Source organism: Trichosurus vulpecula, chromosome 2 (assembly GCF_011100635.1).
Source record: "Trichosurus vulpecula isolate mTriVul1 chromosome 2, mTriVul1.pri, whole genome shotgun sequence".
Classification (NCBI taxonomy): domain Eukaryota; kingdom Metazoa; phylum Chordata; class Mammalia; order Diprotodontia; family Phalangeridae; genus Trichosurus; species Trichosurus vulpecula.
Window position 1 is genome coordinate 209,251,313 of NC_050574.1, and position 24,532 is coordinate 209,275,844.

General features: G+C 36.8%; 1 protein-coding gene across 1 annotated transcript in view; it reads right to left on the reverse strand.

The window, feature by feature from the left end:
* The window catches only part of CCDC148 (coiled-coil domain containing 148), a 180,633-nt gene that overhangs the window by 62,016 nt on the left and 94,085 nt on the right, over positions 1 to 24,532 (reverse strand). Inside the window, exon 6 of the mRNA XM_036745621.1 lies at positions 23,046 to 23,186. Coding sequence (XP_036601516.1) covers positions 23,046 to 23,186 — 141 coding nt within the window. The remainder of the gene's footprint in view (positions 1 to 23,045; positions 23,187 to 24,532) is intronic.

Sequence of the window (24,532 nt, forward strand, 5' to 3'; positions counted from 1 at the left end):
CAATATTGCTGGGTGAAAGGATATGTACATTTTTATAGCCCTTTGGGCATAGTTCCAAATTGCTCTCCAGAATGGTTGAATCAGCTCACAGCTCCACCAACAATTAGTGTTCCAACTTCCCCACATCTTCTCCAACACTTATCATTTTCCTGTTTTGTCATGTTAGTCAATCTGATAGGTATGATATGGTACCTCAGAGTTGTTTTGATTTGCATCTCTCTAATCAATAGTGATTTAGAGCATTTTTTCAAGTGATTATAGATAGTTTTAATTTCTTCCTCTGAAAACTGCCTGTTCATATCAATTGGGGAATGACTTGTATTCTTGTAAATTTGACTCAGTTCTCTATATATTTTAAAAATGAAGTCTTTATCAGAAACACTAGCTGTAAAAATTCTTTCCCAGTTTTCTGCTTCCCTCCTAATCTTGGTTGCATTGGCTTTTGTTTGTGCAAAAACTTTTCAATTTAATGTAATCAAAATTATCCATTTTGCATTTCATAATGTTCTCCATCTCTTGTTTGGTCATAAATTCCTCCATTCCCCATAAATCTGACAGATAAACTATTCCTTGCTCCCCTAATTTGTTTATACCTAGATCATGTACCCGTTTGGACGTTATTCTGGTATACAGTGTCAGACGTTGGTCTATTCCCAGTTTCTGCCATAGTATTCTCCAGTTTTCCCAGCAGTTTTTGTCAAACAGTGAATTCTTATCCCAGAAGCTGGGCTCTTTGGAGTTATCAAACAGTAGATTGCTATAATCATTGACTACTACGTCTTATGTACCTAATCTATTCCACTGATCCACCACTCTATTTCTTAGCCACTACCACATGGTTTTGGTGATAGCTGCTCTATAATGCAATTTAAGATCTGGCATGGATAGGCTGGAAGGTGAGGTTTCTTGTGAAACACTGTTTTAAAGTTCACTAGGGTGACTTAGTTTATAGACCATAGATATACAACTAGAAGGGACCAGAGAGACTTTTTAGTCTAATCCCCTCACTGCACAGATGAGGAAACTGAGGCTCAGGGAAGTTCACTGATTTGCACAATGTCACACAAGTAATAAGCATCAAAGAAGAGGGATATAAACCAGGAAACTGAAAGAGTTCTCTTTCCACTCTGCCATCCTGCCTCCTCTTCTCAGTGAAGAAGCAATTCCTAATGTTTAAAGAAGTTTCTTTCTATTCACTTTTAATTTTCTTTTATTTTCATAACATCTTTACATATCATTTAAGTAAAAGCTATTCTCAGTGCCTTTCAGTTCCTTCATGCTTACAGATTGCTAGGTTACATAGTCTATGTTAAGCTCTGTCACAAAAGCTCAGAAAAGAAGCTAGGAGGTATTTGTTTCAAGATCATATCTCAGATCTATAGACAATGGTCAAACTCAGGAAGATCAGATAAAACAAGAGATCAGGGTCTGGATGTGATAGTCACAATGAAAAGTCAAGTTCTCCAAAACGTAAAAAGCAACACAACTCTGTCCTAGTTGTTCCTTATGATATCAAGTCCTTAGAGAAGAGCAGGATGATATTGAACCAAGTCTTTGCATTCCTTACGCCAAGAGGTAGACTGGAGCCAGCTCAAACTGGCTACAGAGAGCCAATTGTAAAATTGCAATGTGAGCATTTACACCTTGGAAATCAGCAAATGTTGAAAATCAAATTTATTTATTGTCTAGATTTAAGAAAGTAATGGGGGAAAGGTTAATAATACAGATTAAACTTTAAAATGTGTCCTATAAGTTTTTTTTGGAGAGTGATTTGTTAAACCAGCACACTCTTGCTTAGGGACAAGATCTTCCAATGGCTTTTACCAAGATTCCTGATGAAAGCAGAGAAATTAAGCAGAAGTGAGAGAAAAATTTTCCATAGCTTAATAGTGAGGACACAAGGGAAGTAGAAGAGGTGAATTTTTTTTTAAATAAAGTAATAGATAAAATTCATAGATCGAGCTTTCGGTAAAAGAAATAATCAAATAAACAAATTAATATCCCAAAAGCATGTACAGGATTCTTCCATGTCAGTGAAATAAAGTAGGTCTTGAATATTTCCCTGAATATTTAAAAACAGAATAAACCAAGATGAACCAAGGGACCTAGGGAACCTAGGGAGCACTAAGTTTTGCTTTTGCTATTTTATTACTTAACTGTGTTAATGGTCTGACTGAGACAAGTTCTGTAGAGGAAAAAGACTAATGGCATTTAGAGGTAAAACTAATAAATCAAGATTTATTGTGTTGTTACAAAATTTTCTTGGTGGAATGTTTTACAGGTCTCTATCTTCAAAACAGAAGTTAAAAGATAACCTAATACAAAGAGAACGTGTTGCTGACTTAGCAAAAGGTCGTCAACTAGATCATATTTGGAGAAAAGTTACATTTTGTGGTACTTAGGAAAAATAAAAAAGAGGCACTATAGCTCTACTGACAGAAATGTCTTTAAATTTCTTGGAATTACCCTATTTTTTGAAGTGATTGCAAGTGCTTTGATCTCTAGAAATATTTCAAAGGCTACTCTCACTTTTTGGAGAAATAGGTTGTAGACCGGCTTCAAAAAGACAAACCCATGAGTACTTTTACTCGACATAAAATGCTTCAGATAGAATCTCACTTTCTGCCCCAAACCCTACTCTTTTAAAAATTCTTTCAGTTCTTCAGATTATTCTTGAGAGAAAAGCTTGATTAGGTATGAAATGTCATTAGTAATACTAATCACCATTTTACCTATGAGGTCTTTCTCTCAGCTCAGAATAATTCAAAAGTAAGAACTAGAGTGTAAACAAAAGGTAGTTAACAATTGTGAGGGCAGAAGTTGGAGAATGGCACAAGGAGGGTTGGACTAAATGTTCTCTAAGTCTTTGAGACCAGTCATTGACCAGTCAGTATTTATTAAGCAGCATCTTTGTGCCAGGCACTGTGGAAAGCACTGGGAATATAAAGAAAGGCAGAAGACAGTCTGTGCCCTTGAGTAACTCACAACCTAGCATTTTTAAAAATAATTTTTATTTGAAATTCCAAATTCTCTCCATATTCTCCTCATACATATGGGTCCTTTTCCTTTTTCTTTAATCCCTTTGGGATACAGAACTAGCAGTACTATTGCTGTGTCAAAGGGTATGCACAGTTAGATAGCCCTTTGTGCAATAGTTCCAAATTGCTCTCCAGAATGGTTGGACCAGGTCACAGCTCTACCAACAGTACATAAAGGTACCAATTTTAAAAAAGTTTAAATAGTATTTTATTTTTCCCAATAACATATAAAAATAATTTTAACATTCTTTTAAAAAATTTTGAGTTCCATATTTCTTCCCTCACTCTCTTACCTCTCCCCTCCCTAAGACAGTAATCAATTTGACATGTTATTTATCTATATCTATATATAACACATACACACGCATATATATATATATAATCATATAAAATATATTTCCATATTAGCCATATTGTAAAAGAAGTAGACCAAAAGGAAAAAAAACATGAAAAAATAAAGAAAGTAAAAAATACTATTCAATCTCCATTTAGGCTCCATTGGTTCTTTCTCTGGAGATAGATAGGATTTTTCATCATGAATCCTTTGGAATTGTCTTGGATCATTGTATTGCTGAGAATAGCTAAGTCATTCATAGCTGATCATCATACAGTAGTGCTATTACTGGGTAGAAAGCCTATTTTTCTATTTTCCTTCCAGCATTATTTGCCTTTTCTGTCAGCTAAACTAATGGATGTAAAGTGATTCCTCAAAGTTCTTTTAATATTCATCTCTCTAGTTATTAGTGATTTAGAATTTTTTTTTTCATTTGACTATTGATTGCTTTGATTTCTTTTTCTGAAAACTTCCTGTTCATATCCTTTGATAGTTTACCAATTGGAGAATGGCTCTTATTTTTTATAAATTTGCCTCAGTTCCCTATATATTTGAGAAATAAGATCTTTATCTGAGAAATTTTCCGTAAAAAATTTTCCCAGTTTCCTGCTTTCCTTCTAGTTTTGGCTACATTCATTGTGTTCTTACAAAACTTTTTTGGTTTAATGTAATCAAAATTACCCATTTAACCTCCTGTGATTCTCTCTCTGTCTTGTCATGAAGTCTTTCTTAGATCTGAAAGGTAAATTTTCCCATGTTTCCCTAATTTGTTTATGATATCACCCTTTGTGTCTAAATTATACATCCATTTTGAGCCTATCTTGGTATATGATGGCTGATATTGGTCTATGCCTAGTTTCCACCAGACTGCTTTCTAGTTTTCCCAGAAGTTTTTGTCATGTAGTGAGTTCTTGTCCCAAAACCTTGGGTCTTTGAGTTTACCAAACAAAAGATAACCATGGTCATTTAGTTCTGTATACCATATACCCAGTCTATTCTCTTGATCAACCATTATGTTTCTTAGCCAATACCAGATTATTTTGATAATTACTATTTTGTAATATAGTTTGAGATCTGGTACCGCTAGGTCACCTTCCTTCACTTATTTTCCATTGTTTCCCTTGCTATTCTTGACCTTTTGACCTTCCAGAATTTTGTATTTTTTTCTAGCTCTCTAAGATAATTCTTTGTTAGTTTTGATTGGCATGGCACTGAATAAGTAAATTAATTTAGATAATAATTGTAATTTTTATTATATTGGTTCGGCCTACCTAAGAGCAGTTAATGTTTCTCCAGCTCTTTAAATCTATACAAACTAGTATTTATTAAGTACCTACTATGTGCCAGGCACTGTGTTAAGTACTGGGAATACAAAGAAGGGCATGAAATGATATGTCTTTAAAGTCCCAGATTCTGGATCAGTGAATTAGTTTTATTTAAACTTATTTCTAGTTAAAGTATAATAGAATAGTCTCAACAACCAGAATTAAGACCTGTGTCTTCAATCTGCCTTTGCTATCTATTAAATTATGACCAATGTATAGCTGACAAATGACAAAATAATCATGATAAAATCTTCCAACTCAAGAGATGATATTGTCCTGTGATAAGTGCCAGACAACAAGAATTTATTAAGCATTTACTGTGTGCCAGGCACTATGTTAAGCAATGCATATATAAATACAAGCCACCCCCCACAAAAAAAAGAATCCCTGCCCTCAAGGAAACTGTATTTTAATCAGAAAAGAAGTACATAAAAAGTAACTGAAGAGAAGGAGAGATATTCGTGAGGGGGATGGAATAGAAGGCAATTTGGCAAAGTCCAGAGAGTTAGGAGCAAATTGGCAGAGGAATGAAGCATGATCAACCTAGGCCCATCCCCAAAATGAAGGCCCCAGAAAGAACTCACTAATGGGAGATGAGGCCAGCATGCAAAGGAATACTCCAGGGTGAGAAGGCCCCAGAAGCCAAGGGAAGTTCTAGAAAAAAAAAACTCATTTATGGTGCAAAGTCTAGAGAGTGGTTCCCAAAGTGGGGTGCATGTAGAAGGTACACAAGATGATCCACAGGGATATAGGAAAAAAAGCAAAACTATCTGTACTTATTTTATACTTAAAAAAGAAAGAAATTAAATCACTTATATTTAATATACAATCAATAGTTATGTCATGTCCAGTACATGAAGTCATCTGATAGAAGACAGGGAATTCCACAAGCGTGGAAAGGTTAAGAGGAGCAACTTCATTCATTTGTTTTGGGGGTATGAGAGATAGACATAGAGAGAAAGAAAAAAAGAGACAGACAGTGAGAGAAAGTGAGAAAGTGATATACAATATTTATTAAGTACTTATACACTAGGCACTGGAGATACAAATACAAGCAATACAGAAAGTCCCTGACCTCAAGGAGTACATTTCAATAGAGGGAGGGAGAGAAAATACATAAAAATAACTGGAAAAGTCAGGGGGAGTAGGTGCACAGCAGCTAGTATAGAAATTTCCAGGAAGCAGCAGTGGCTCTAGACAAGATGAAAGCTTCCCTATCAGAGTCCATCTTTCCAGGGGCAAAGTCCAAGGGAGTGGGTGTAGGGTTAGGAGAATGAGGATACTGAATTATGAATGAATGAAAAGCCATTCAAGTGTTTATTACATGCAGAGTATTATGCCATGTGTTAAAGTTATGAATAGAAAAGTAAGGACAGTTTTGAGCTTTAATACCTTAAAGCTACATTAAGACTTTTGCAACACTACATAGAAGGTTTCAATTGCGAGTAAATTGGAAAGATCCCCTGATCTTTAGGTTACAGCAGCAAAGCAAATAGTAACCATCAATTCTAATGTCATTTCTTCCAATAAAACTATATCTATTTCTGATGTTAAATGCCATGGACTTTGGTGGCAAGAATTTCTTTTCCAATTCTTTAGTAGCTATGGCTGCTGAAAAGGCAGATGCTGTAGCACCTGTAGAAGCCCAGTTATGTCTCCATGGGATTTGCTTCTCTGGATAATGACTATGAGGGCTAGGCTGAAAGTAGGGCTCATAGTCTATGAGGCTGTGTAGAAGCAAGTAGCATCATATGGAGATGGCCAGGAAGTAGTACGGAGGCCTATTTACAGGGAACACCAAGTAATAGTTCATCTACTAGAGCTGAGGGATCTATGGGTGGAGTTCAAGGTTACTATAGAGAGAGATGAGGATGAAAGCAGGAGTGTAGGCAATATGATGAGATGGCTTATTAACCCTCACAAAATGGACAACTGACTTTAAAAGACTCCTGCAAAGAAATCTCTGATGCATATAACACTAATAATGTGAACATAAACCAGTAACAAGAAAATGACAGAGCAGACACATCAACTCCCAAAACAAACTCTTCATCAGTCAATTACAAAGTAAAAACAATGACAATCTAATGCAGGGGTGGGGAACCTGAGGCCTCAAGGCCACATGTGGACCTCTAGGTCCTCAAGCACAGCCCTTTGCCTGAATCTGAACTTCACAGAACAAATCCCCTCAATAAAAAGATTTGTTCTGTAAAACTTGGACTCAGTCAAAAGGCTGTACCCAAGGACCTAGAAGGCCACATATGGCCTTGAGGCTGCAGGTTCCCCACTCCTGGTCTAATCAAATCTGACAAGAAATGACTGAAAGATTTGAAATGCAGATTATCAAGGTTCTGCCCTTTGCTGTCTTACCTTTGCCATCCTCTCAGCATTAAGAATATGATGGTCTTAATTAGCACCTGCAAACTGAGGGCCATCCAAGCTATCCCTAGGAAACCCACCCTCCAGATTCCCAGATTCCCAGATATTGTCATCTGACTTTCGATGCATTTTAAGAACTTCAGTTCCTTGTGATCCACTCTGCTGTGTAATCCTAAGGATCTCCAGCCTTTCCATACCCTCTGAGGCTGAATTTTCTTCTATGTGTTATCTCTTCCAATTAGAAAGTGAACTCCTTGAGAAAAGGTACTGGCTTTTCAGTTCGTATCCTTAATGCTTAACACAGTTCTTGGCACAAAGTAAGCACCTAAAAGGTGATTTTTCTTTCATATATTCATTCAGTCAATCAGTAATGAACTCAGTGCATATGTTAGCTAATTATAGTACAAAGTCATACTTATGAGCAAGACATTGTTTTAACCTGTTGTTGCCAAAAACAATGTGCCTCACATCTTTACACTTTAAAAACTTGCAAACAGAATTTTTCTTTTGTTTAAAAATCTTCAAAATGAAGAGTTTTGGTGGGTCTTGAATCCATCTGTTAAAAATACAAAACTGAAACACCTTCCAATTATTTTGAAAGGGAGACTGATTGACGTGAAAAATGAAAATTTGCTAGCCAAATTTCAACAGAAACTTTTGCATAATTGGTGGATGGGATTGAAAAGTGAGTAACATGATTTAGTAAGTGTAGTCACCATTTCCCCCATTTAGATCAATATGTTTCTGTGAAATAGCTTTTTTTAGTTCTCACAGACATTAAAAGCAAGTATTAAAATAAGCTGAGCTCAGAATTAGGCCTTTGCATTACTGTATCACAAAATATCAAGTCAACATTTTAGAAAAGGATAAAGCATATTTAATCACATTGTTCTCACTAAAATATTAATAATTTTAATGAGCAAAATAGCTATCATTAATAACAAGATAAAAATTATTGTAAAATATTGCTTGTTTCATCTTTCATCCTCTTTAAGTTTGTTTTTATGTTTAATAATGCAATACTATATTTGTACAGTACTACATGGGTTTATTGAAAAAAATACACATACTGAGGGCATGTTCATTTTTAAAAAATTGATGAAGTGCACAGTTAAAGAGATTCAGAATCCACTGTTCTAGCTAATTATAGATGAATAAAGCCATTTCAACATCTTCTGTCTTGATAATGGCAGCAACTACCATGGGTTCAATTATCATTCCTGGGCAGATAACTCCCAGATCTATGTATCTAGACCTATTCTCTCTCCTAAGCCTTAGTTCTGCATAAACAATTACCTATTGGACATTTTCAGTTGGATGCCCTCTAGGTATCTTAAATTTAACATATCAAAACCAGAATTAATCATTCCCAACTCTTTTTGTTCTCATCTCATCTCTTTCCTCCTCCTCCTTTCCTTCCTCTTCCTCCTCCTCATTCTCCTCCTCGTTCTCCTCCTCCTCCTCTTCCTCCTCTTCCTTCTCCTCCTTCTTCTCTGACCCCCCCTCCCCCAATTCTGTCAAGGATACCATCATCTTTCCAGTCACCCAGGTTCAAAATTTCAGTCATCCTGGATCCATCACTGTCCCTCACTATTGATATCCAGTAAGTTGCTAGGCCTTGTTTATTTGGTTTCTACATCTTTCAAATTTGTTCTTCCTATTAACATGACCAAGATCCTAGCTGAGACACTCATGACCTCTCCCTTGGAGGAAACAGCCTTCTGATTTGGTCTCCCTACTTCCGGTGTTTCCTCCCTCTGTTCTCTACACAGCCAAAGTGAAATTTTTAGATCACAGGACTGGTCAGGCCACTCCCCTGATTTAAAAGCTCCAATACCTCCCTATTGTCTCTAAAATAAAATACTCTTTTAGTTGTCTTCACCATCTAGAAAGGCTGCTTTCCTAACTTATTGCTCATTAATCTTCTTCATGTACTTCTATAGTGAAGTCAAAATGTCCTAGTTATTGACCTTCACATACAACATTTACCTCCTAATCTGTGCTTTTGCACAAGCTGTCCCTCATACCTGGATCCTTCCTCACTGTCACCTCTAGCTTCCCCCAAAGCTACCCTTAACCACTACCTCCTAAATGAAAACTTTTCTGACCCCTTCCCAGATACTTTGTGCCTTCCTCACCCTCTTGAAATCACTCTGTACTTACTCTTTATACATTTTGTATCCATTCTATGCACAGGCTGCAATCCCTGATAGGATGTCCTCAGGGGAAGTGATTGTATCCCCAACACCTAGTAAATATAGCAGATGCTTAAAATATGCTTGTTGATTGATTAATTTCTAATAAGTACTAATCAGAAATTTCATAATAACAGGTTCCAAGTATTTATCACCAAAGGCATCCATTCACTATGTATAGAATATTGCTATTTTTATCGCTAGGGTCATCATCTTTAGAGTAGTTCCAACCAGTCCTCTTCAGGTTTGTTCCCAAGTTGATTGGCAAGGCATTGTGGGGGATGAAAATAATTCCCTTACCCAGCTCCATTGCGGTCTTTGGTAGTTTTTAAAAAGTAGTTTTTAAAAAGTATACTGAATTGCATGCAGTCTTGTGGGGAAGGGGGGAGGAAAGGGAAGGGGAGAAAATTTGGAACTCAAAAGCTTGTGGAACTGAGTGTTGTAAACTGAAAGTAAAAAATAAATTTTAAAAAGTAGAGTTCCCAGCATAATTTGAATGAGACCCAGAGTATGAGTCCCAGGAATGAAATCCAAAGGTATGATAGGAGGTGAAATAAATTTTAGTTCATTACTCATGTAAGAGTTTGGACAGAGAATCTAATGGGCAGCAGGAGGAAAAGCAGTTCAAAGAATAGACAAAAGTGACTAGGGTTTCTTTAGCTATCCAGCTAGCTTGGATCTGCACCATACACACACACACACACACATATGAGACAGAGAGACAGAGAGAGAGAGAGAGAGAGAGAGAGAGAGATGGATGCACACAAAATATCCAAAGATAGCCCCTATGGCTAGAAGCTAAAAGATGCCGCCAAGTCCTTCCTGTAATGGAACAAAGGTAGGCAAACCCTTCCCTTTACGGATAGAGTTTCATTGCAGTTGAAGACCCAAGAAATGGCTGCAGAGCAACAGTAACTAATGGGAAAATAGTTCAATGACATCTCTGAAGGATAACCACAGTTCTGCAACGTCAGAGTGCCTTTTTCTGGCTGCATATATCCCCCGATCACATGTATCCCCTTGATGGCATGGTAACCTGTGGTTACCATGTGCTCCCATATATGCATTCTTCGTTTATGTTGTTTGATTAATGTTTTGCTTTAAACTAACGTTGATCCTTGTAAAAGAAATATATTGGTGGGGGCTTTTAAGCAATGATTTTTGAATGCAGTGCTCACTTTTAGGGTACCTTGAACCTGGGTTGTATTTCCAAGGGCTTGACTTTAAGGGAAGGGACTACTTTTGTTATTGATATTCCTAAACAAGTAACACTATAGACTTAAATCAATGGTGGCTTATATTTTTGGAGGTGGTTCTGGAAAGAAGTCACATTTGCCTAAGTGGTCTATAAGAGTATACTTTTTTCACACTATTTAAATCTTCAAAATATTATATGATGCCCCCTGATGTTTTTTCTTTGGCATTATGACACCCTTAAACAAGATTACCTATTCTCATTTAGCTAAGTATTGTATGCCCTATTGTAAAAATTTGTCCAACTTCCTGGACAACTCACTAAATGCGAGGTAGGTGCTATTATTTATCCCCACTTTACCACTGAGGAAATTGAGCCATGCAGAGGTTAAGTGACTTGCCCAGGGTTGGATTTGAATTCAGATCTCCCTGTCTCTAGGCCCAGTGCTGTGCACATGGTACCACCTAGCTGCTTCTAAATCTCTGAGAAGTAGATATTATTAATATCCCTAATTTTACAGTTGAGGAAAGTGAAGCAAAAAAAGATTAAGTAATTTGCCCAGCATCACACAGCCAGTAAGTGTCTGAGACCTGAGGCCTCAGGTCTTCCTGACTCCAAATCCAGCTATCTGGCTCACTAAAAAATTCTCTCCTCACATCAGTCAACAAGCATTTATTAGCCTGGAGGTGGGGGGATAGTGCAGATATGGCAAGTATTATGATCTTCATTTTATAGATGAGAGAACTGAGGCTCTGAAAGACAGCATGACTTGCCCATTATCACACAGACTTTAAATGTCTGTGGCAGGATTCAAAGCAAAAACCCATCATTCTTTTCCACTTCAGTCCAGAGCTTCTGGCATCAGAAGAACACAAAAACAACACACAAGAGAGACTCGCCCAGAGTATGAAATAAGCATCAATCCATCGATCAACAAGCACTTATCACATGCCTGATATGTGCCGGGCACTATTCCTGGTGTTGAGGATGCAAACACAAAGGCAAAACAGTCCCTGACCCAAGAAGCTCACATTCTGCCAGGAACACACAACATGTTCACAGATAAGTAAATATAAGATATGTACAAAATGAAATGATAGGGAGAGTACTAACAACTGGGAGAATCAAGAGAGCCTTCTTGTAGTAGGTGACATGAGCTAAATCTTAAAGAAAGTAAGAGTTCCAAGAAGTGGAGGTAAGTAGGAAGAGCATTCCAAAAATGGGAGATAAGATCAGAGCCTATGAGGAGGCATAATATCTAATCAGCATAGGAAAATAGGGTGGAGCCAGATCATGGACAGCATGCAAAATGGGGTAGCCTTTCTCCCATTATCCAATAGTATTAATGAGTTAGCCAGGCTTAGCTTTTGGAGAGGAAAATTTACTAAGTTGCTAGCAATAAGTTTAAAAAAAAACTTCCCTTTCACCAAAGTCTATGACATACTCTCCCATCAGTCCACAGAGAGTCCAAGGGAACAGAGAGGGTACATGAAGCAAAGGCACACATTTTTTCTCTGTTCCCACCACCTTCCTTCATGAGATAATCATGAATTTCCCTTAGGCATGGTGAGGCTTTTCTTTTGGGCTCCTTATAGTCAGAAAGCTACCTTTTCACAGTGTATCAAGTTTGTCCTCAGTTTCCACTACAAATATTTCATTGGCTATCCCAAGAACACTGCTAGGACTAGGACACCAATGGGAAGTCAGGCTTCTGGTCCTTTGAAGTTCAGTAAATCCTTCTCTGGTCAAGACTGGGGCAAAGAGGAGTCCAAGACCAAGATCAAGATCAAGACCAAGACCAAGACCAAGACCAAAATCAAGACTAAGACCAAAATCAAGACCAAGACCAAAATCAAGACCAAAACCAAAATCAAGACCAAGACCAAAACCAAAATCAAGACCAAGACCAAGACCCAAAGCAGGGCTCTTCTTCTTCTTGCCCCTCCCCTTCCTCATCCAAAACATTGAGTCTCACAGGTTTAGCTGGCAGCCTTCTACTACAAGGTGTTAGACACTTAAATCTCTAGGTTCTCAACTTGTTTATTTTATCACACACACACACACACACACACACACACACACACACACACACACACCACATGGCCAAATTTCCTTAATCAATCTCAACACACCACCTGTACAACACCACTCTAGTTGATTCCGTAGCTTTTGAAGATATCTAAATTGATAAGGATTTTTTTTTTTTGCATTTAGTCTAAAGCCCATGATTGATACATTCATTTGAGAAGAGTTTTCACATGGTTACATTTATCAATTATTTTATCACTTACCTTAAATAGAGTGGGGTAATTGATTGAGTCAATAAATTCCCACTTTTACACCAAGTAAAGAAGTTTGTAATTCGTATTCATAGGCAATGGGGAGACATTGAAGCTTACTGAGTAAGGGGGTGATAAACGACCTAGTCAGACCAGCGTTTTAGGAAGATCGGTTTTGCAGCTATTTTGGAGGATGGATTGGAGGGGGGAAGACTGGTGGCAGGGAGATGAATTAGGAATCTGTTGCAATTATAGACATTAGAAGAGATGAGAGCCTCAATTAGGGTGGTTGTGGTATGAATACAGAGAAGTGGATTGTGCAAGAGATAGAAGCCATGCTGCTAAGTCTTGTTTGTGGATCTCATCTGGCCCCTCCCTTGGTTCATGCTCCCATATCCCAGCTCTCAGAATCTCACAGAAATCATGGCCAGTTAGTTCTCCAAGAACATACCAACAAATTTACCTTTGATTTGCTTCCCTCAAGAATCCAAGCTACTAAAGTAACAATCAGAAGTGACAAGGCAATAATTTCACTTTACAGTAACTGTACTCAATTACACGGCATAGAGGCAGCTTCTTAGGATAGATTCCCACACATGCCCCCCAGTGCTCTTTTCTATTCTTCTTCCACCCCCCCCCCCACCATACATGCTTCTCTCTCTTCAATACACTGCTGAGAAAGAAAAGCAGAGAGAAAAAAGATGGAGGGGGGGGAAGGGTGGCCGTCATCAGGAGGGACAATGGCTGACAGTTGTGAGCAATTAAACAGAAGGTAGAGCTGTACAGTCTTTGAGAGGAATAGAAAGTAGGGAACAAGAAAAGAAAAACAACCTGTCACCTGGGTTTCATCTCAATACAGTGACCTAAAGGCCTAAGACCTCTCTTTGTTGCATAGGAGTGGGGGGCAAAAGGCCACCTGAGCTGAACCCTCAAACTAACGCTTTTGAAGGCATCTATGCATCCATTCAGTGTGATGGGGTAGTGAAGATGGCTTATGAGAGAAAATGGACATCTGCTCATGATTTGAAAAGGGTGAGCAGCAGAAAATGTTACCGTTAACAATTGTACAATATTAGCTCATCTACTCTATGAGATGTTAGGGCTCAGAAAGGGCAGCTGTTCAGATTCTTTGCAGATTCTGAGTCATCTAAAGCTGTGGAAAAACATCACGTGATACACCCACCTAAATTAGAGCACCTAGACTATGGTGTGTACAAGGGATTCTCAGTGAAAACGTCCCTGGCTCAAAGCCCATCAAAAAGATGAGCTCTGGGCTAAGAATATATGTACCTCATGAGAATTAGGAAAGAACATGCTAGACGCAAGGCATACTGATTTGATCAAGGCTTTAAACTAAAAATAGAGGACAGAGAAAAATGCCCAGAAAAAACTCAAACTAGATGCTATGGGAAACAACAGGTATGACACAGAAAGAGTAACAGTGAAGGATATACTCAGGAGTATATTCCCAGCTCATTCATAGGAGAGAATAATGACATGAAGATTGGGAAATCACATTTATAATCTCATAATTATATATCAGCAAATAGAGGATTAGGAATATACAAAAGTGAATCTGGCATATTACCACAAGCTTCATTCAACAAAGATGTACAGCACTTTACTAGATACTGGAGAAAATAAGACACAGTTCCTCCTTCCTGTGGAAAAAGGGCTAGGCATCCTCACCAACAGCTGACTAACTTCTACTCAGAAGGCAGATGAGTCAACCTAGCTGAAGCAGCAAGGTCCCCTGAGGGAGAGAAAGAAGATGGCAAGTGCCATGAAAGTTAAGCCACCACCAGCAGTCATGTTGACTACTACCTGCCCTCAAACTCCAGGAGTCTTAGGAATAGACCACAGGTTTTGCTCATAGTTTGGGCCCCACAACCATCATTGATGAAAGAAATTATTCAGAGAAGGGGCCAGGAAAAAATATACATATACTCTGACTATAAATATGTAAATGAAAATAACATTATAAGAAAGCTGAATTCTGAGTATTTGTAATGATCAATGTTAGTCCTAGGATACAGATAATACATGTATCCTTCATTTGGGAGTGGTTGGGGGTCAGTATGTTGTGTATATATATATATATATATATATATATATATATATATATACACACATATATATGTATATATACACATATATATATCCATATTGGTTCATTGTGTGTAAGCTTTAATTTGTTTTTGTTGCTATTGCTGTTGTTGTAACAAGGGAGGGAGCTGAGTGGAAAGGTTAGATATATGCAAAAGACATATGTTAACCAAAAGTATCAATAAAACTTTTCTTTAAAAAGTGAAAGGAAAATAAACTGCAACTTACTTATGTTTGCCATATATCTCTCCATTGTCCTTTGAGTCACTTGCACATTTAGTCTTTGGAGACTGTGGTATTCAAAAAGCCACCAATATTTAGCACAAGGGGTATTAAAAACATGGGGTTGTTTATCAAGTAGAAGCCTTAAGAAAGACAGAGATAGGCTGGAGCATGTCCAGAAAAGAGGTTAACAGGATGGTGAGCAGATTGGAGAAAAAGGATCAGTGGAAGGGAGTAGGGATGCTAGCCTGTAGAAGAGAAGACTTAGAGGGGACATAAGAGCTGTAATTGAAGGGATTTCCAATGGAAGAGGAATTGGACTTGTACTGCTTGACCCCTGATAAAAGAAATAGGAATAATAGGTTAAAGTTGCAAAGAGCTAAATTTAGGCTTGATTAATGAAAAAAGTTCTTAACAATTCAAATTATCCAAGAATATAATGTACTTCCCAGAGAGATAGAGTTCTTTCTCACTGTAGGTTTTCTTCCACTGATTACTTGTTGAATATGCAGTATAAGGTACTCTTGGCCAGGTAAAGTTGAACTGGATAGTTTCTCAGATCCATTCTGGCTCCTGTATTCTATGGATCATGAAAGACACTCAGAAATTTCCCAGATGAAATCCAATTTACTCTTTCTCTATCAGGAATAGTCAACCTCTAGATTTGGCTTCCAAAGACCATGACCTCCCAGAAAGGAGAGGATCCCCTCAATTTTGAACCTCTGCCTTAGAGCTGAGTTGTTCTGATTGACTAGTGCAAACTTATCTAATACAGGGCTTCTTAAACTTTTTCCACTTGTGACCCTTTTTTGCCCAAGGCATTTTTACATGGCCATGGGTATATAAGTGTATAAAATAGGTATACAAATCAAACATTTACTGATAATAAATTATAAAGTAATTTATTTTAAAACAATTCTTTTGTGTATAATTTTTGTGTATAATTTGTGTATAATTTGTATATAATTTGTGTATAATTTTGTGTATAATTTTACCACTTATTAAAGATGAAAGCAAATTTATATACTAATGAGGTGGATGTGCTTGTTTATTTTTGCATAAAGAATTAAATTTTGGTGGAATATTTGATACTGCAGGACATAGAGCATCTTCAACATTTTTCAGAGTTGATTGACATTTTGATTTTATCATCAATGCTGTGTTCCAAAGCAAGGCTGCAGTGAAGTCATGTGATGCAATATGGGCAAGCACTGCCAGACACATCTCATTTGATTTGGAGTTAGTTTTTGGTCATCGCATGTTCAGAAACCTTTTACTGTTGCCAGATTTTTCATGACACCCACATTCAGTTACACAACCCCGTATGAGGTCTTTGACCCACAGTTTAAGAAGCGCTGATCTAATCCACTGTATCTTGCCAGGTCAAACTATGCTTCATATATCATGTAGCCAACCACTAAGAAATTGGGGCTTGTCTTGGATTTTGTCATCCCAGAAAGGCTCTGAAAATGGACTCTTTTATGGTTTCAGTTATAATCCATGTAACTTCCCACAGCAAAATATTTTTCTTAGATCAAAACATCATTTCCTTACCTAACATATACTATTATAATCTACTAGAATATAATATGCTTGAGGCAGAGACTGTCTAATATTTGTATTTTTATCCACAATGCTTAGCACAGTGCCTGGCACATAGTAGGTCATTTAATAATTTTTTTTTTTACCTTTTAAATTCACCTTCAGTGCCTGTCCTAGATGTTAGTACAATTCTTTAATGGGTTGTCCCTCAAACTTCATGTTACAGTCTAAACAATAGCCATTTCTCCTCCATTTTTTCCTTGTATGAATTGCTAGGCTGATTTCTTTTATGTAATTATGGATCTCATTAAAGTGTTTTCTCTAATGTTCTATGGCCTAATGCAACTGGCACAATGTCAACTGTGAACAGAAGCTTCTGGAGGGCTTCCTTATTCTTACGAGATGCCTCTTCCATCTATTTTTTTTTCTTCACAGAAGCACTTTAATAGCAAGATTGTGTCTTCAGCAAACAATTCAATAAACCTTCCATCCATACTGGGTATAGTTCCCACAATGGCCAGGCTCAACATACTATTCAAGTTGTCAACATCAAGAATTCCAAGCTCCCCATGAAATGGAACAAGCCAGCATCTCTCACCAGTAACATAAACTGTGGGTTAACAGTTAACTTCTGACTGTGCAGCTCCAGTATGTGGTAGCACTGAAGCCTTGAAAATTTCCTTGTTATACATTATCTCATTAGATCCCCACAACAATCATGTGAGGTAGGTGTTATCACTTGCTCCATTTTAAACAGAAGGAAATAGATTGAGTGAGGTTAAGTGATTTGCTCTGTCACAGAGTGTTCAAGGCAGGATTTGAACCTAGTTCTTCTTGAAACCAAGCCCAGAACTTTAGTCATTACGGGAACTGACTCTTACAACATCACTAGAAATATACAATTTCTGCACCAAGGAGATGCAGAGGACAGTAATTTAAAATATCACATACATATTTATTACTGAGCCAGTCAAGTCAATCTAATGAAAACAAAAGGGCAGGAGCAGTCCCTTCTATAATAAGGATTTTTTTCTTTTTGTAAATGTCTGCCCTTAGCAGACTTTTCAAACAGAAGGGCAGTGGCACTTACTTCTTATCAAAGGTGGTAGCATGGTGAAGTCTTTGGAACTGGTATAGAATAAATACAGGCATGCCTCAGAGATATTGCAAGTTTCATTCCAGATCACCACAATAAAGAAAATGTAGCAATAAAGCGAGTCTCATGAATTTTTTGGTTTCCCAGTGTATATAAAAGTTATATTTACACTATATTGTAGTCTATTAAGTGTTCGATAGTGTTATGTCTAAAAAATGTACATACCTTAATTGAAAAATACTTCATTGCTAAAAATGCTAACCATCATCTGAGCCTTCAGCAAGCCATAATCTTTTTGTTTGTGAAAGGTCTTGCCTCAATGTTGATGGCTGCTGACTTAACAGGGTGGGGTGTTGCTGAAGGTTAGAGCGACTGACAATTTCTTAAAATAAGACAATAATGATGTTTGCAATATCAATTAACTCTTCCTTTCACTTGAACACTTAGAGACTATTGTATGATTATTAGTTGACCCAATTTCAATACTGTTGTGTCTCAGGGAGTAGGGAAGCCTGAGAAGAGGGAGAGAGACATGGAATGGTCGTATAGGTAGAGAAGTCAGAACACACAGAAAATTTTCAATTGTTTGCAGTCTTACATAGAAATGGTTTGTGGCAGCCCAAAACAATTACAATAGTGACATCAAAGATCACTGATCACCATAACAGATGTAATGATAATGAAAAAGTTTTAAATATTGTGAGAATTATCAAAATGTGACACAGAGTCACAATGGGAGCACACGCTATCAGGAAAAATGGCACCAATAGACATGCTTGAAACACAGTTGCCACAAACCTTCAATTTGTAAAAAATGCAATATCTGCAAAGTGCAATAAAATGAGCTATGTCTGCATGTATATCATTGTGTTGGCAGTTCTTTGTTAATCCAGACTGGTCTTTCTCTCATTTGGCTTCTTCGAGTTGTACCTGATTTTATTGACAGTTTTCATGCTAATCCACTGAGCAATTAGATGGAGTTTTTTTTCCTACTTCTTTGCAAGAAACCTTTTGATTCTGAAAGTCATATGAGAAGATCACCACAATGCCTACACCATAATAGTGGGATGAGCCAGAAAGGGATCCTTGATCTACAATATTCTGCAGAGGAAATCTGAGATGACATTTCCAAATTAATTTCATGACAATCTGTCTCCATTTTATGCCTCCCTAGACATTAATAAGCACAGTCATTTAATAGAGCCAAAACTTTGGTTGCATTTAGCAAGGAAGATTGTTAGGATTTTAACATACACATGAGAGACTATTTGTTACAGAACTTTTATAACTGAGGTAGGAGCAGTGCTCACTTTGCTATAGCAATAGTCAAGAAAATGACAATCATTAGGTGAGAACAATTTAGGAAAAGATTGCTTTGGTTTGGGTGACCCTGGCTTCTCAAAGACTATGCTGGTAAAGCATAAGTTCTGGCATGCTCTACTATCCTATAAAGGCTTCAGGTATGATCCTGGCAACAGACTATGTCTACATTTTACAGATAAAACTAGTTAAATATGGAGAGTTTCATTACCTGTACTGGCTAGGAACCTGACAGTGACATTTTTTGGCCATGGCAATCCATGAATCTATTTATTTTTGCAGAAAGATAGCAACTTTATACTGTAAGAAGGCCATCTATACAAGATTCATTCCATCCTAACGAAAAAGAGGAAAATAACCAAAAAGCCAGTTAGAATAAGAAGCTTTTTCTGTGTCTTTTTGCAATTCAATTAGCTTTTTTAAAAAAGAAAATTAATTTCTGTGTGTTTACATGTGGATGTGCTATCTTTAAAAGTCATCATGATAGAGAGAGAGCTGCCTTGAATTCATAAAGATGGGTTCCAATCCACCTTCTGACAATACTATCTGACTATGATGAAGAGAGCTAGGTGTCTTAGTAGATAGAGAGATGGGCCTGAAGTCAAGAAGACCAGGGTTCAAATTAGACCTCTGACACTTACTGTCTGTGTGACCCTGGACAAGTCACTTTATCTCTGCTTCAGTTTCCTCATCTGTCAAATGAGGATAATAATAGCATCTACCTCCTAGAGTTGTTATGAGGATCAAATGAGATAATAATTCTAAAGCACTCAGTACAGTGGCTAGCACATAGTAAGTACTATGTTAGCTATTATCATCATCATTATCATCATCATCAACATTATTACCATCACTATTACATTTAATGCCTCAGTGCCCCAGGCACTGAGTTCATTTCTAAATCTATGGGTCATAGTTACAGATTCGCATCAATGAAGGCTTTCCACACTTTGAATTCATCACATTGATAAAATCATTGCTCCAAATTGTTTTTAAATGCTTTTGTTGTCGACCTTACTTTTAGGCATGATAAAGTTCTCATGTTTATCTCACTTGATGCTTTTTTTAAATTTGAATTTAGTTTCATCTGTTATGATAACTTCAACTCCTGGCTTTTGAAGCTTTAGTAAATTTTCATTTTAAATCTGTGAGATTTCCTGTTTTAGGTAGATTTTCTGTAGGCAACATATGATTAAGTATTGCTTTTTAACCTATTCTGTAACCTTTTTGTGTTTTATAGGAGGATTAAATCCATTTCTATTCAAAGTTACAACTGGTATATTTGTGTTTCCTTCTCTCATAGTATTCTACATTACATTTTTCAGTAAGAAGAATGACCTACATTAATTTGTTATTAGTCTAAGTCTGTTTTTTATATATGCTTAAGAACAATTTGAAACAGACCTATACCTTACCCCAACAAATTACTAACTATATTTCTTAAATTTCTACTATTATTTATTTTAAGTTTTTCAATGGTTCTGATTGATCCATATATCCCACTCCCCTTTTAACTATTAGTATCTCTAGAGTTTCCATTCTCCATACTTTCTTCTCCCTTTCCTTCATTTATTCATCATTTGTGATGCCCATAATCAGTAATTTTTCTTGTTTTTTTTCATCCCATTACTTGGCATTCTTTTGTTGTAGTGATTATAATGTACATCTATGCATATGTATAAACGTACATATTTATGTATATATTTATATACGTAGCCCAAAGCCCATTTGCAACCTTTAGTTCCCCATCAAGACATACTTTCTGTCTTAAGAGGGCCCTGAGTTTTGGTTGACTAAACCAAAGCTATTGTTGCACTTATATTTCCCTATGGTGATTCTAGTAGGAGATCAAATTATCATCCTAGTATTTCTAGTATTTTGGTGCCTCCTCCCAAAACTTGAGATAATTATAAATCATGATAATCCTGCTATTGTTTTCCTAACCTTGTGTAACATTTACACTGAATTCCTGTTTAGTGATTCAAAGTTTTGAAGTTCACTTAGTCTTCATCGAAGTTCACTTAGTCTTCATCGAAGTTCATACTTGATTTGCATATTGAAGTTCATATTTAATTTGCATGTAGAAGATCTTGGTTAAGACTGGCCTCATTTATTTGTAGAATCTCTGTTTCTGGTTTGATTTGCATATCAGAGGCCTGGGAAAGACTTGATTTCTCTGGGGGAAATTTGACCTATCCTATTTAATTTCATGGAGAACACACTCTATATTCAAAGTATTTATTTCCTGAGTGCTATACAATCATCTCAGTAAACAAGTTGTCAATATTCTATAGAGTTCTATAGCACACACACAGTCTTTGAAATAACATCAACATATGTGACAATACCAAGTATGTCCTTCCCCATAACAGGTTCTTAAGATAACTGGTATATTTAATCATTTTTTTCTCCAGTGATCAACTATCTTATTAGAGACTGAGATGAAACCATTCACTTTACTTTTTTGGAGAAACTAAAGTCAAATTTATTCTTGGTCAGATATATAAAAGTTGACAACTTCATATACCTAGCTCCTGATTTTATCCTTCAAATAATCATAAAAATCACACATTATCTATATATGTTATTTCCTATCTGTAGTATGTGCCATAAACCATTAAAATATTTGCTGACCATAAATTAAAAAATAAACAGATTAATACAACACTATATATTTTTAATGGAGAAAAGGTGAGCTGCTATGGAAAGAAATATGTAATTCTTTGTCCTTTAGAATCTAGACAGGGATTATTTAGACTATCATCAGAGATGACTAGTTAGAAAATGTAAGTTACTGATCACGTGGCTACATGAAAATATATCCACAACAAACTCTGAATTAATTAGGCATATTCAATTATTCCTTCCTCAAGTCCTAATACTTGATGGCATGGAAATGACCCTGGTTCTTTAAAAGATATGCTAATGGAGTACAGATTCTCACAGATCTTACTAAGTTGGAAAGACTGAATGTGGGCCCACCAGTAGGCATGTCTATTTTCCAAGATATAGACAAAATACAACTAAGTGCAAAAAGGCCACAAATCACCTTTTGAAAAAGCATTTCTCTTGAAGTGATCTTTATTGTTACAAGCTGAAGAACATGATTTCTAAATGCACAACAAAAGCAATATTAAATAAGTCATTTCCACATAAATATCATCATTAAATTAAAACTAATGTGCCGGCATATGGGGGGTGGGGGGGCAGCACACATACAAATACACAGAGACACATAGATACACAAACATGCAGACACCAACAGATTGAATTACATATTGAAAAAAGCAACGCAGTGAAAATTAGACAACCTAGATCTTACTCCCAGAATACCACTTCCTGACTCTGTAACCATGGACATCACTTAACCACTCTACTCTTTAGGGAGTTTGGCTAGATGATCTCCAGGGTCCCTTACAATTCTAACAGTTGCTATTTCTACAATTACGTAAAAGAGACATTTTCCCTAAAGTATACTCATCATCATTTTCTAAGTTTGATATTAGATTCCATAAAAAAGCCTTTGTTTAGCAGAGTACTTTTTTCCATACTGAAAACTAAAATGTATACTTAGAAAGAAGGATGAATATATGATTGCAAAAGGTTAACACTACCCAAAAAGGATGCTGAAAGTAACAAAGAGCTTTTTTTTTAAAGTTCCTTGCTTTGCATTATATCATAGGTACAAACTGTCAACATTTCATTTCATTTGGGGCACTATACAAGGATTATCCAATTTTAACCCAATTATTCCTTAGCTCAAGATTTAACAACTGTTCCAAATACAATAATATCTGTCTACAATTGCTCTTCCAATTGAAGGTAACTCAATTGATGTAGAACAAAAAAGCCATCTAATTATGCAAGTCTCAGCATCTTCGAAACTCAAAAGGACACTAGTTACTTTCCACGTAACACTTGCTAACCAAAGAATTGTTTATAATAATACTAAATCAATCAAAGCTCACTCCAGCAATTAAGCATATTTATTCACAGCACTAGCAGATTACATACCTTTTTTTTCTCCTCCTCTCTCTGCAATATTTCCTTCTCCTTCCGAAGTTTCTCTTCCTTCTTTTCTTTTTCCCTTCTTCTGATGATAATGTTGTATTCTAGTTTTGCTTGTTCCTCTTGATGTGCTCGCCACTGAAGAACCTAAAGAAAGTAGGAAACCATTTTAGACAACTATGTAAAATTCAGAGGTCAAAATGTACACAGTGAAGTTTGGAGTCACTTTCTAAGTAGTTTCTTTATCACACGAAAGTCATCAATTTGCACATTAATATGAACTGTATCAATCTGGTCTACAAAGATTCTTGGTGCGCATTTTTCTCAATAGCTCGAGGGCCTCTGCTTTCAACATTGAGGGCACTCCCTCCACCAGGGCAGATTACAATTCCTGAAGAAAGTTGCTGTGGTTGAAACCTTCATTACCCTTAAGCAATCAATTTGGTGATGAACCTTTCTGAAGTTAGCCAGGTTGATCCTCAAAGAATAGATGTTACCAATGTCATTCAGGAAAACTTTCCAGGTTGGCAGGAATTAACAATGCTTTATACTCTATTGGTATTGCTTTCCAGAATGTAAGGTCATCAAAAACACAATAAGCATTAGAGTAAGGCTTTAGTTAAAGATGTGTATTGGCATACACATATGGATTGAGCACATTCTGATTGCTAAAATAAGGTACCTAAACAAACATTAATGCCTTATATTTTTTTAATCATGATTATGGTTTATTAATGAAATTTTACATAAAAGTCTGACAAGTCACAGTATACATGATGCATTATTTCATTTAACGCTCCCCAAAAGATTTAGGCTCTTCAGATTTTTATAAATAACTTATTTTTTGAAGATGGCAGAGTAAAGGCAGGGTTTGTCTGAGTTCTCCCAAATTCCTCTCTGAATAATGTTAAAATAAAGTCTCAAAAGAAACTCTGGAGAAGAAGAACTAAAAAAATGATGGGGGGGAAATAATTTTCCAGCCCAAGACAACATAGAAAGTGGGTGAGAAAGGTCTCGAATGAAAGTGGAACACAGCCTAGCACAGGTTACACTCCAGCAAACCAGCAGAAGGGCCTGAAGGTGACCAAATCAGTGGTGGTGGCAGTGACTTTCAGAGATCTCAGCCCACACACAGTAGGGGAACTGGAAAATTAATCAGAAGGAGATTACATGAGTATTCAAAGGCACCCAGTGCCTTTTCTGACACTGGGTACAAGACTCTGTTTCATCACCTGTACATGGTTCTGGGTCAAAGTCCAGAGGTCCAAGTCTCAATCCAGGGCAAGGAGGAGGACAAGCAGGAACAGGGACTCTGGTCACAGTTCCAGGACAGAAAAGAGTGCTTGTGGTCACTCACAGACCGAAACACAGGCCAGGAGAGCATTAACCACACCTCTCCTTAGATCATACCATATTGAAAGAACTGAAGCTCACAAACTCCCAGAACTAGCTCTGAACACAGCAGCACAAAAAACCTGAAGCTTGGGACAGTG